The sequence below is a fragment of the Babylonia areolata genome, chromosome 3 (genome assembly GCF_041734735.1).
Source record: "Babylonia areolata isolate BAREFJ2019XMU chromosome 3, ASM4173473v1, whole genome shotgun sequence".
Lineage (NCBI taxonomy): Eukaryota > Metazoa > Mollusca > Gastropoda > Neogastropoda > Buccinidae > Babylonia > Babylonia areolata.
In genome coordinates this window covers 5,658,214-5,673,039 of record NC_134878.1, presented here as the reverse complement: position 1 = coordinate 5,673,039, position 14,826 = coordinate 5,658,214, and the positions used below count along the sequence as shown (strand labels likewise).

The 14,826-nt window shown below is 40.2% G+C and overlaps 1 protein-coding gene across 2 annotated transcripts in view; it reads left to right on the top strand.

Moving 5' to 3' along the window:
- The window catches only part of LOC143279683 (alpha-N-acetylglucosaminidase-like), a 39,234-nt gene extending 37,193 nt beyond the window's left edge, over positions 1-2,041 (top strand). For both annotated transcript variants that reach the window (XM_076583772.1, XM_076583771.1), the window contains exon 23: positions 824-2,041. In XM_076583772.1, coding sequence (XP_076439887.1) covers positions 824-1,113 — 290 coding nt within the window. In that variant the 3' untranslated portion in view covers positions 1,114-2,041. The remainder of the gene's footprint in view (positions 1-823) is intronic.
- The last annotated feature ends 12,785 nt before the right edge of the window (positions 2,042-14,826 follow it).

Below are 14,826 nucleotides of genomic sequence, written 5' to 3'. Positions count from 1 at the left end.
TTCGGTTTTTGTTTTGTTTTTTCTCTCATTCTTCAAGACATGATTTAATTTTTATGAATCTGTAGCTGTTTTCCATTTCGTTTCTATCATTAGAGAATTATATATTTTGTGGGTTTTTTCTTTTTCTTTTCAATTTTCACTCAGTTTGTTTTTCACTTTTAAGATATATTGATTTCATTCAGTTGATGTTTTTTTTGTTTTTCTTTAAGGTATATTGATTTCATCTGGTTGATTTTTTTTTCTTTGCTGCTTTTATTTCCTCCTCCTTCATTTTCTCTCTTCTTCTTCTCCATCTTGTTTGTCCTGTTTTCAAGCTTTTTTTGTGTGAGGGCATAGTGAAAAGAAGCTTGTTGCTTATTCTTTTTCCCTTCAGTAAAACATTAAAATTCCCATCTTTACTTTTTCACGAGTTCATCAGTTGGGACATCACATGGCTTCAGATCACATATTCAGTGTATTGACCGTCCAAAAAGACTGCTTCTGCTGTCTTTGCTGGGAATAGGCAGAAGTGACTGTCAATGACACATCGGAATTCACTGTGTACTATATGTTACAGACAGCATGGCATTTCTTGTTAATGGCTACATGTGTCGCTGTTAAGGAATGAAAATTTATATGATATATGTTTGATGCTAAACGTTTGCATTTTTTGCATGTGTACAACGACGTTTGTTTTCACATACACACACAATTCAGACTAAGTGTTGGTATGTGTGAGTGCATGCATATGAATTATGCATGCGTGTACTTTGATTGTAAGAATGCATTTTGTTGTTCATTGATCAGGTGATAATGGCGATGCATTTTGTTGTTCATTGAACAGGTGATTCTGTGGCCATTGTGAAGGAACTCCACACCAAATACAGGCAGGAGTTCAGCCCAGACATTCTCCGCAAGCTGGCCATGGCTGCTTCCAAGGCTCACAAACAGCAGAGACCAGCTTCTCCGTTGTCATGGAAACGAGGTGGTCAGCATCAGAGCTCAGACTCTGAGCTGGAAGAGAACATCATTATTGAGAAGGAAAATGCTGAGTGGCTGGGTTTTCTGGCAAGGAAGAGACACAACCATGTGTTTGAAGAGGTGGGCTATGAGAAAAAGGTGGTGGTTGTATGATTGAATTGTTTATTTCTTATCCATGCTGTTGCCTGATTGATTTTTTTAAACTCTTTCACTATCAGGTTTCTTTGTGAAAAACGCTCCCCAGCACCAAATATTTTAGAAACGGTGCTGTCAGTCACAGGCTTCAGTTCATGTCAAAACAACACAGTGGACTTGTTCAGGGGGGCAAAGGTTAGTCACTGTTCTATTGGCGGGAAACTGGCTGCAGCCATCAAGCTTTCTTACAGTGTGAAAAAATGGTCTTTATCAACATGACCACTCAGTGTCGACAAAAGTCACCTATGGCAGTGCACTGTCTAGTTAACAAAAGTCACCTGTAGCAATGAGATAATCAACAACTGTTGTGATTGATTTTTTAAATCCACAATTGTTATGAATTTTTATTTATCCATACCATTATATCCATAGCATTGTTTGATTGTATTCTTTTAATCCATACCATTGATTGATGATTTTTTTTTTCAATACACACCATTGGTCACATGATATTCTTTTTTACTGCTGTAAAAAGGAAGTTATGATGAACGCTCCCTTGCAGTTTACAAACTCCGTGTGCAGAATTCTATGGGTTGACTGTAATTGTGATTCGTGTCCAGCTATATTCATATCCAATTCAGCAGGAAATCATTTAAATATATATGTATTGTATCACAAGAAGAGTGGTTTTGATTATCTTGACAGAGGTAGTGCGTCAGTTGTGTGTGGGTTTTTGTTGTTGTTGTTGTTATTTTTTGTTTGTTTCTTTTTGGTTTGTTTTTTGTTTTTTGTTATTACGAGCAGTATACAGTAATGGATAATGTTTCAAAAAGTTGCATTTTGTTGGAGATGTAAGACCTCCATTGTCTTAACGCTTTTTATAGAACAGCTGATAAGAATAGGTACATGGTTTATTTATGCCTTTTTCAAATAAAATAAAATAAAATATGGAATATTTGGCTTTGTCTTTTTTCTTTTTTTCTTTTTTTTTTTTGGTCTGATTGAAGTGTTCTTTTCTATGTACCATGCTTCATTCTGTTGTCTTTAAAATGGTTCCCCATCCATGTGATCACCCTTGGTAATCACGATTTTTTTTTTTGGGTGGTTGTTTTTTTTCATTTGAAATCTGGCCATGTCTTTCTAAAGAAGACTGTGTTACCCAAATCAATCACTACCCTTCTAGACTTCTTTTCATATAGTTTGTTTATATGTATTGTTACCAATGTGTTACCTGTGAAAGTGGGTTTTCATAAGAGGATATTGCAAGGAGAAAGCCTCTCTGCCATGGGCTTTCACTTCCGTGTTTATTTTACAGTGCAGTGATGGCCTCGAGGTAACGCGTCCGCCTAGGAAGCAAGAGAATCTGAGCGTGCTGGTTCGAATCACAGCTCAGCCGCCGATATTTTCTCCCGCTCCACTAGACCTTCAGTGGTGGCCTGGACGCTAGTCATTTGGATGAGATGATAAACCGAGGTTCCGTGTGCAGCATGCACTTAGCGCACGTAAAAGAACCCATGGCAACAAAAGGGTTGTTCCTAGCAAAATTCTGTAGAAAAATCCACTTTGATAGGAAAAAGAAATAAAACTGCACGCCGGAAAAAATACAAAAAAAAGGGGTGGCGCTGTAGTGTAGCGACGCGCTCTCCCTGGGCAGAGCAGCCCGAATTTCACACAGAGAAATCTGTTGTGATAAAGAGAAATACAAATACAATACAATTTGACTGCTGCCTGAGCCATTTCAGACCCAGTCATTTCGGAATCCCACATCCCTGGGCTTTTTATCATTATGTACATGTTACATACTCTGCACATTGGACTGACTTGCCTGAAAGACTAACATCCAAATTGTCTGGTGGAGAAGTAACCTGGCTTGTGTGATACCCGAAGACACTTTATCTTGCTTCCTAGGTGGGTACATTACAAGTGATAGGCCATAGCATATAGATTGATAAATGTGACTTAAGTTTTGCATATGTTTTTTAGCATTTCTGTACTCATTATGTCGGTTCTTTTATATATATATATATGTGTGTGTGGAGAGAGAGAGAGACAGACAGACAGATAAACAGCCCAAGTTGAAATGTAAACAGTGCATTTAAAAATCATTTGACCATCAGTGATAAAATTATCTGCGGTTTGAGGCCTTCATGAGAGAAAGCTTTCATTGTCTGGATTTTGCTGCTGGTGAGAGCAATGATCTTGACCCAATGATTGGTTGGTCATTGTTTGATTGGTTGGTCATGACATACTTTGTGGATTTTTACATTATTTTATGTAACCAGAACACAGTATTTAGAAGAAACTGGCTGAGATCTTTCAGGTGGGGAAAGGGGGGGGGGGAGGGGTTAATGCATAAGATTGTGTCATCTCGGCGACCTAATATCAATGGCTCCCTGCGGACTGCTGATGCTGGAACTGTGATGGACGAACCCGGGTGTGGCTGTGTATGGGGGAATCTAAATGAGCAGCATGGGAGTAATGCCACTGAAACGGTGCAGATGATGGGATTGTGTCGTCTGATAAAGAATTTTCAACTGAAACACACAAGACTGTCAAAATGATTTACTGTATTTTTCTACTATTGATAGCAGCAGTTTTGACTTTCCCTGAGGATTTGATTTTTTTTTTTTCAGTGTGACAAATGTGACAGTTACATTGTTTTGAATGATGCAAGGTAGCAGAGGACTGTCTTCAAAAGAAATGGGGCACAGTTATTACTTGAACAAAAAAATTTAATAAAACGAAAACATTGAACCATCCAAGATTAGTTTCATACTGCTATTTCACTTTGATACAATGGGCTTTGATATTTAAGCATTCTGAGTTTGTTATAATGTTCTTCATCATTCTCTGATATTCTGTTGGTTTTAACTTTGTAGTTGACACCCCTCCTGGCTTGTGTTCTCAGTCTTGCACACACGCACAGACACACACTTTTTTTTTTCTTTTTTTTAATAGTCTTTCTCATCTTCAAACCATTCACACAGAACATGCATGCACATTCTAGACACATGCAATCACACACACACACTTTTTTTTTTTTTAGTCTAACACACACATGCTCATCTGCACACCACACATAACATTCATGGGCATCCAAGATGCATGCGCACACACACATGCACACAAACAGTTGGTGTTTGTACTGTGCTGCTGTCAGTCTGTAAAAAGTGTGACCATTGAAGGCTGGAGTTGATGCTGTGGATACTTTGACCTGGCATCAGTACTCGCACTACTGCATGTTCAGTATTTGACAGGAGGCAGAAGCTTTCTTCCTGAGTGAGTGCATAAGTGGAGGGAAGGATGTACATGCATGTTACCTTTGTGTGTGTGTCTGTGCATATGCAAGGTAGAATCACTGACTGCTTCCATCTGATATCACAAAATGGAAAGACTTGAAATAACAATGGAAGATTACACATCACTGAATACACTGGTTTCAAGTGTTCATTTTTCAGATGAGATGATTGGATTTTTTTTTATGATTAGCATTCCATTGAATAAAGTTTTTGTGCCAGATGTGAGTATTTCCATTTAATCAGATTTTGTGAGACAGTCTTTATTTTACTATCCCTCCCTCTCTGTCACTTTTTTGGTCTCGCTCTGTTTGCTATTCTTTGAAAGTATTCGAGTGTTTCAGTCTCTGTCTCATATTTGCACCATTCTCTCTCCAAAAGTTTGCATGTGTATGCTTCACAATTTCCCTCTATCTGTTCAACGTTTTCATGAGTGTCTGGGTGCCTCTCTCTCTCTCACTATCTTTGTGAAAATCTGAAATCTAAAGAAAAGTAAAAGAATATCGCAAAAGCCATGTACAAGGCCATCACACTATTGATTGCCTCACACAAAGAATTGTAGAGAGAGGGAGCAGCCGCATGTCTAACCTGAAAGAGAGAGAACGAGCCATTACTAATCAGTTGAATACTGACATTTCCAAAGAAAAAATGCGCAAGTTTCTTCAAAATAGAGATGGGTCTCTCTGGGCCTTCTCAAATACTGTTGACTGAACAACATACTAATCATGGTCTGGGAGATCTTCACCAAACCCCTTCGCTAGTTCCTGGAGTTTTGTGTAACCACAGAAGCAAAACTGTGGCAGTACATGTGTGCATGTGCACTTGAATGTATGTATGTCATGAGAGTTGGTGTTTTTCTGCGCTTGTGCACATGTGTGTTGTGGAAACTGCAGGGTGTGTGTGTGTGTGTGTGTGTGTGTGTGTGTGTGTAAAGAAAGAGCCAGACAGAAATAACTACATAAGAATGAATGTGCTTGCTTGTAAGTCTATGCATGCTATCTGTTCACTTGTCACTCCGATCAGAACGTGTTCTCCCCAAAACACGAAAACACTTATTAACCACACCCTTTTCTTTATTATTAAGAAAGATATCAAAAGCTGCTAATCATGGCCTGGACTGGAATATATATTTTTTTTATGGGGGAAAACAATTTTAACTTCACCGCCTTGAATGTTCTTCAGCAGTCTCGCCAGCTCCTGGCTCCTCACTCAGCAAGTCCCGATGGTCCCACCATCACGTTCATCTTCTGTACCAATTCCCAAAAATATTAACATTTTTACCCGTCCACTCTTCGATGTTGAAGTCAGAAATAAAATCTACCCAAATGGATATACCCGTTTCTGACGAACGTGTCCACCATGTCTGGTTCGACATGCTTATATTATAATTAACATTTTCACCCGTCGGCAGTACAAAACATACGTGAAAAACTCCAAAACGGGTGAAAATGTTAAGTATATATATATAGGTTTGTCGACTATTGAAGAGGATTTTAAAACGAACTTGCTGAGATTAGAAAGGTGTCTAAAAATGGAGTGCTGCTTTGGGGGTATTGAGTTGTGCACTTCGAAACTGTAAACGGAATGAAGTGTGGAGTCCTTCGCGCGAGGCTGAAAACGACAGTGCACGACGACACAAGGGTTTGCGATTGTACTTAACGATGTAGTACACGAATCCACATGTTTTGCGCAGAGCCCCACACACACTTTGACGGAATGAAATTGTCACTGGTCAGTGTACACCGTCGGCACCAAACCACGAAATGAAATCAGTTGTCAGTGCCTACACACACAATCCCGGAATGAAGTTGTCAACCCTACACACATTATCACGGAATGAACTTGTGAGTGTACACTGGCACGCACAATATAAGTCACGGAATGAAGTCGGCCTGAGCCCCGGCAACTATACGGACTCACTGGCAAACACGGAATGAAGCTGTCACTACACTGCCAGACATGTTGAAGGAATGTTGTGATTGTACATGCATGACCTGTCCTGTCTGCCGAAGTGGATGTGCACGAAGGGGACGTAGGAAAGAGGTTACTGTGCACTGACAATCTTGTACTTGAAGTGAAGCCGGAATGAACTGCACCGTGCTTCAGCGGGAGGATGAAAACAAGAGTGGAGGACTAGACAACTGATGGGTTCAGAACGTAACATGAACAACTGTGTGCGTACGGAAAGAATGGCCATCTGTGGAGCTAAATATGTCTCGCCCTCAGTTCTCCACGGAAGGCCAGGAGCACACTGACATGCAACACAGGACACAGCACACACGTTTGTGACGCGTGCTGTCGAGGGAACAAGCTGTCTAACACACACCACGGACAATCACGGAATGAAGTTCTCAACACACACACGCACGTGAAATCGCTGACTTGAACATTCACAGCCGGCGCAAGCATCACTAACGAGAAAGGGACGTCCAGCTGTCCAGTTGAAACAGTTAAGTTCAGCACGGACACTGACTCGGCCGTTTAAATGCACTTTCCTATTTCGGTATGTGACTTTTCTGCACAGCACGTTGTTCAGGAAGGTTCCACCAGTCCCGCTCATTTTTAATGTGAAGTCCTCTGTGCAACACATTTGAGCACTGCAATACAGGGAATGGTGTGCGATTTCCACGTGTACCCGGTCAGTGCTGTCGGAACCGATACAGCAAGGACGTACAACGAAACAGGCCGAAAAGAACGGACCCACCACGGCACAGGAGACTGCCGCCATCCTCTTTTTCCGTCGCACACACGTGAGTGTTTCATGCAAGCTGTTTTATTATTTTCTGTCATGTTCATGTTAGGATCAGAACCTATTGTCTCGTCCCTCACTCTGTTTTCATCCTCTCGCGAAGCATGGTACAGTTCATTCCGTCTTCACTTTAAATAACCTGGCGATGATCGCTTACACTGACCGCGGCTTTCGATCGAACTGCCTTATACGTCCCGTTCGCGCATGTCCGCTCCTGGAGATATGACAGCGACAAGCTTCCCGATTTCTTTACGAATTTTTCTATTTCAAGCCCATTGCTTGATGCATGGAATGCCCCACAAACTCGGACATACCGGCGTTTAGAACGGAGACAAGTTTCATTACGAGTACTGACCCAAACTTGTGTGTATAGATACACACTCCCGTCTTAATCGTTTTCATGTATGTTTTGTACCACAGACGGGTAACTTCGAAATTACCCGTGGGTCCGATTTTTTCTTTCACATTGCGTATCCCCCATTCTTTCCAAGCCCCTTGCTAGGTGCATGGAATGCCCCAAAAAGCACCCCTTTTTAGACACCTTTCTAATCTCGACAAGTTCGTTTTAAAATCCTCTACTATAGTCGACAAACATATATATAATTAACATTTTCACCCGTTTTGGACTTTCTCACGTATGTTTTGTACTGCAGACGGGCAAAAATGTTAATTATAATATAAGAATGTCGAACCAGAGATGGTGCACAACTTTGTCACAAGCCGGTATACCCATTTGGGTAGATTTTATTTCTGACTTCAACATCGAAGAGTGGACGGGTAAAAATGTTAGTATTCCCAAAAGTTCGTCCCGATGGTCCCACCATCCAGTTCCATGAAGTCCCGTGCCCAGTCCCTGGCACCTCGGCACAAAACAAAACCCGTGGCCTGTCCCCAGCCACTAGATGCCTGCACCTTTTTAGTATGCGTCATTTCCTTGACTTTCTGGATGCAAACCCCCCTCATTTCCAGTCCCACTACAGACCATGTTTTGAATATTATTCCTAGAAACCTAAGAGGACAAACAAAACATAGACACCATACCTTTACATAAACACTGAAGAGGAAATCTTCATCCAATACTATTGACATAAATTCCAATTATCACTGAAGCTAATATATAAAAAAAATATATTCGCTTGAAAAACAATGTCCATTCACCACTCTAAGTAATGCAAAATACAGTTACCTTAAAATGATTCCCATTCAGCCCATCAGGAAATAACAAAATGTAGCTGCTTAGCTACTACACAATTCAATGTTTCAAAAAATTACCATTTCTTAGCCATCGAATAGTCCAACAAAACTAAGACAAATTTAACTATTATCTATTATCAACCTAACTGTATATCATCAAAGCACCAAGTACTGATTACCCATACAAGCTTTACAACAACATCAAATCAACCACAACATATCAATGTATCTGATTTAAACGCTACCTAAATTATCTATTCAAATGTCCTGCTTTTATATACTATGGTCAATATCCCATCACAAAACATAGCCAAAAGTCATTTCAAACCGAGTGCAATAATTTTCAACATACCTTTACAGGCAAAAAAATGTCCCTAACCTGGACAGCTTCATGACACCATCTGGCAAAAATCTGCACTTCACAGCAGCACATCACATTCGTAACTCATGGTATGATTACAAAAATGCACGTGAAACCATTTTTCAAAAGAAACAATTCCCAATCCCCCGATATAAATGTTGCCCTGTAAAAAAACGGATCTAGGAAAATAGGATACCATTTTCCTTACAGTGAGTGTGTGTGTGTGTGTGTGTGTGTGTGTGCAATGATCTAGTGGTGTGTGAGTATTGGAGGGAGTTGTGAGGTGACTGTTGGAGCAATGTGTGAGTGTAGCTGCACAAATGAATGCACATGCCCATATGTTTTAGAGATTGACATTATATATGTGTGAACAGTTATCTGCAATAAATCTAATTGGGAAAAAAAGCCCAGAAGCAGAATCTACATTCATTTTCCTTCACAAAAACGTTTACTTTCTATCTGTATCTCCCATAGTTTTTGTGCTAGAATTCTTTTTTTTATTACCCCCGAATCCTAAAAATTACCTGGCAAAGGGAGTGCACTTTTCTTTCTTTTTTCTAAATACAAAATTCTCTGGCACTCAACTGGTTTTAATCACTGATGCAGTGGTAGTCTCTGTCAGTGGTTTGGGACCAGCCAGCGTTGCCTTGGAACGCCTCTCAAGTTTTCGAACTCAGTCACGTTGATGGTCTCGGGGGCAGCACTGACATCCTTCCTCGCATCGACGGGCGCAATAGCCAAGTGGTTTAGATGTTGGACTTTCAATCTGAGGGTCCCGGGTTCGAATCACGGTAACGGCGCCTGGTGGATAAAGGGTGGAGATTTTTTCGATCTCCCAGGTCAACATATGTACAGACCTGCTAGTGCCTGAACCCCCTTCGTGTGTATACGCACGCAGAAGATCAAATACGCACGTTAAAGATCCTGCAACCCATGTCAGCGTTCGGTGGGTTATGGAGACACGAAAATACCCAGCACACATAAAAATGCAAGTAATGGTCAAACTTATGACCGCTGAGCATTAATGGAAGAAGAAGACGGCGTGCGTTCTGACTTTACGCATGGCTGCTACTGCATTGGGCGTTCATGTTGACGGGTGCAAGGCACGAAGGTCGCAAAACTCACGCCCAAAGACGGCTGCGAGTGACGGCTTGTGGCTCTGTCGCTCCCTTTGCTGGTCAGCGGTAGTCTGCTGTCATGGGACGTGCAGGTTGTTGACAGACAGAGCACTATGAAGACTGGCTGCCCGGTCACGGTGGCCCTGAAGATGGCCTTCAGTTGCAGTTACTGTAGACCACAGCTGAGCCAACAGCCCGACCGTTTTCTCAAAGAGGCGTCAATGCGTTCGGATGGATCATTCGCTACACCACATCTGCTGCTGGGGCACTGAGTTTCCTGACCAGCAGCAGAACCCAATTAACGCGCTCAAGTTAGTCAGGTCTTGAGGAAACTGACGTTTACATGATGTATGATTTGCAGTGTGTACCTATCATATAAATATATTTATGAGAAAGGGTGAGAGCGGGTTTTAAACTCACGCCCTCACGGACTCGCTAAATTGGCAGCTGAGCGTCTCAACCATTCTGCCACCTTCCACCTTCCTGCTACAAATAACAGCTTCTTCTTCATAATGCGGCACACAGCCAACTCAGATCGATTCCATTTTTGATTAACTTGTCTAAACAAAGTGAGTGTATGTTTTAACCCTGTGTTTGGTTGTCTGTGTGTGTGTGTGTGTGTGTGTGTGTGTGTGTGTGTGTGTGTGTGTGTGTGTGTGTGTGTGGTAAACTTTAACATTGCCATTTTCTCTGCAAATACTTTGTCAGTTGACACCAAATTTGGCATAAAAATAGGAAAAATTCAGTTATTTCCAGTCATCTTGTTTAAAACAATATTGCACCTCTAGGATGGGCACACACAAAAACATAAAAAGAAACCAAATTATATGCACCTGTTATATTTATATATTTTTTATTCTCTAGACTTGGCACTTTGATCTGATACTCTGACACAACAAGAGCAGTCATTTTTATCATTTTTTGTTCAAACAGGAACTTCTTTTGCTAAGCATGGAAGTTATATTTCTGGTGCATGTCTTTGCTGCAGACAGTAAAAAAAAGGGAAATTTGTAATTAATGTTAGGGGGGTTCATTTGCTTTAAACTGATCTTTCTCATCTTAAACATTACATTTTGAAATTATACTCAATACATAAAAGGCTTGTGTGTTTTACTCTCAGTGTACAGGGCTTTCACTATGTTCATTCTTCAAAGTGGTCTTTTTCGAAAAATACTAAAATCAATACTACGGAGTGGACTTTATAGATCTATTGGCTGAGCCCTGAAGGTCATGGGCAAAAATCAGTTGCATACACATGTTTATACATATTCAAAGCGCGTGCTCATATTCTTCGCGAACGCGAAGGACGCCATTTTGTTTCAAGTTGTTGACCTGCCCGTTCTATCCTATATTCAATCGACAATACACAATAACATGCGATGGAAAGTAGGAGAAGGAGACCGTTAAATATTTATTCAGAGAAAGATTTGTGAACGCCTCATCACTTACTGGATTATGCCCCAAACTTCCATAAAAAATATCAACAAAATCAGTTGGGATTCACAGTTAAAAATAATAAACCATGAGAGTTGATGAAACGTAAAAATTTCCAGTCTTGACCTTTCTCAAAATGAAGTCCTTTTCACTTTATACGACGTTTAGAAGTACTTGTACTTGGCTCCACATGTTATTAGCTTAACAAAATACTCGATTTTCATATCAACTTTAAAACTATAAAACTAGAATGAACATAAAAGAGAAATTGAATGGACCGTGTGTGTCCTACGATTCCAGGCGGGTGTAACTAAACTTGTACATCTATCTAGATCCAGAGAAAACGGCTAAATGTAGCAGTGTGATTGAGGCGATAGCCACGTATCCTTTACCGCGGACTTAAAAAGAATTTTTAATTGCCCTTAAAGATTTTTTGAATGCCCAAGATACACCAGAATAATATGATTTAAACAGCGTTCTCACTGCGAATACGGCAATCGATTTATCGCCCTTTAAAAAAAAAGCATGTTTAAATGTTAAAGTTTTGAACGTCAGTTAAGGAGCCACGATAGTGTATTGGGTAAGACAGTTTCTTCGCACCCAAACACGTGGGGTTCGAATCTGCCGTCAGGACTTTTTTTTCTTTCTTTTTTTTAACCCGAAGCTTTATAATAACAAATACAGAACACATTTTAACGATTAGATCTTTTTTTTTAAAGAGTATAACAAGTGAGTCTTGAAGGCCTTTATGCAGTAAACACGTCGAAGGTGTAGTTAGTATCACTGTAAGTATTCTGTCCAGAATTTGTGTTTCTTTCCTTTAAACTGTGAACAAGAAACACGAGGTCATGTCGTCTTTGAACACAACCTACCTTCTAGTTGTCCAAACACAGTGGAAAGCGGTTTTTAGAATTTTTTTTTAGAGATATCGGAACGCATCTCAACGAAATAAATCGTTAATGATTTTGAAATACGACTTAATTCGGGAGACTTACAACCTGTTATTGGTATGACTGTGAAGTTTGTTTTTCATACTATGTTTAAGTCAATTTTGGTATTGGCAGACAAAGTATTTCCAGAGAAAATGGCAATGTCAAAGTTTACCACATACACACGCACACACAGACAACCGAACACTGGGTTAAAACATAGACTAACTTTGTTTACACAAGTGAGTCAAAGAACACACACACACACACACACACACACACACACACACACACACACACACACACGTCTGTAGTGTATGTTATCAAAACTACGCTACTGCAAATATGAATACACTGATACTTATACATAGATATACGCATATCTTCTTTTCTTTTTTGCCAAAGGGGAGCATAATTCCATACGTAACACAAAGTAAAAAGAGAATAATATGATAAAAATGTAAGAGAGGGACAGAGGCACGCTGATATGCGATGGACTGGATGGGCGGCGGTGGGTGAGGAGGGTTCCCAGCCGTCAACCGTACACAAGTGACAAACAGTATCAACGAGATGAGCAAAGCATAACACATTATGACATAAGGTGGGACAGGAATTGTTTTATGAAGGTGGTTGGGCAATGGTGTTGCTTAATTGCTTCTGGGAGTGAGTTTCATTGGCGCCTGAGTAGACCAGACTGGATTTAACATATCAGTTCTTGGGACTGGAATATGTACTTTTGGGGGCTTCCTTGATGAACTTACAGAAAATGTGTTTATCAACGTTGGTGGTGTATTCCCTGTCATAATTCTGTGCATTGTTATTCGTTTGCTGTACTCTAATCTACGGGTTTGTGGGAGAATATTCGCTTGTTTTTAGTCTGAGTCCAACGGGGAAGTCTTTTCAAGGATTATCAGCTTGAGCCCCCGTCTATGAAGATTCAGTAATTGCTGACGGATTTCATATGGAGAGGCAGGTCGTTTATATATATTGAGAATAGTAAAGGGCCTACGATAAACACTTGAGGAGAGTGAAAGAGACGAACGGTGGAAAGTGGGGTGGAAAAGAGTGTTTTGAGACAGAACGTATGACACTGAGAAAAAAGATATATCAACGGCACATTAGTACAACAATGTGTATATTTCATATTTATGGCTTCAGAATACATTTATTTTTACATCGTGCTGTAATCCGAAATCCTGCTCTACAAAAACAAGTTTTTACACGAGTAGAAATTTGTTCACTTTTGACAAGTTTTCCATTAAAATTTTATTGGCATGTTGACAACCAGTTCATACTGCCTCGGGATGATCAACACTGGAGACTGTCAAGGTTAATTTCTTTTCAAATAATTATGATAATCAAGCTTGTTTCTATTGGACTACGTGGATTAAAAAATACAAATAATCACATGAATATGCCATACACACTCACAAGAACGACAAATACATTGGTTGATCTTAAAGGCAAACACTAACTGATAATGATTATATCCTAATGTATGTGTACCTATGTGCATCTGCGTGCGCACGCGCGCTCGCGCGTGCGCGTGTGTATCCATCTAAATGTGAGTTCAAATACTTTTCCACACCATCAGAAACGAGTGTTTGAAAGTTGTGTGCTGGAAACGGATCAATTCTATCCTAAACATCCTACATAGATCAGCATTTCATAGTTTTACGGTGATAATTATAGATGTATCAAAGTTTCAAATCTGTTTTAATCACTGTTCGACTTCGATAAATCGAACAAAGTTGCCAATAGCATTGGACGGGCTGTATGAAAGATAATCACTTCGGAAATATCCAGTTCTTTCGGATGAATTCTCCAACACCGAACAATTCAGACTGAAGGTCCATTACTGCCTGTCTGTCCGATCAAGGTTGACACTGAAAGTAAATAAATAAAAGACTACGCGTTGTCGGAATATGTGAAAACGAACGCTCTACTGAATTCCGTCTTTTCTCGAATAACTAATTAATGTTCGCTTGTTATGAACCATAGACAATAGAAGAAATTTAAAAGATAAAAATAACACACCAAAATGGAGGGGTGCATACCACGAACCAGTAGGCCTCGGCCTGCCCAAATGCAGATGTCTGTTCTTGGAATTTGGATATCGAGAATGTGCTGGGGGGTTTGGGTTGATATTTTATTTGCTGAAAACAAAGTCCTCGTAAAGCTAAGCAGGCAGCAGACCCTGCGCAGAGTGTTTGCTAATTACCATGCCGTAATAGATCAAAGGTAAGGACAGAACCATTCACACGTAAGGGAAACATGCCTGCTGGCCGCATGGCTGCCTTTGATTCCAGCTCCGCTTTAAAATTTCAGTGGGTCGCATTCGAGTTAAAGTGGACTCTTGAATCTGATGGCAGGTGAAATCTCGGTGAATGGGTGGTTTACATTTTTTCGGTTCTGGTCAAATTTGCGATTTTGCTTTTCTTGTTACGAGCACAGACAAATAGATTAAGACCTGCCATTATTTGAACAGACATACCGGCAACGAAACGGAGAAGGGTCCTATCATCTGTGGATCGGGTAAATATACAAGACATAAACGTAAAGTTAAAAGTCTTCATTTTTTACCTGAAATTCGGATTAACACAGGAAGAATGATACAACAGCCGTGCTGCTTATAGTAGCAGCGGGAAAT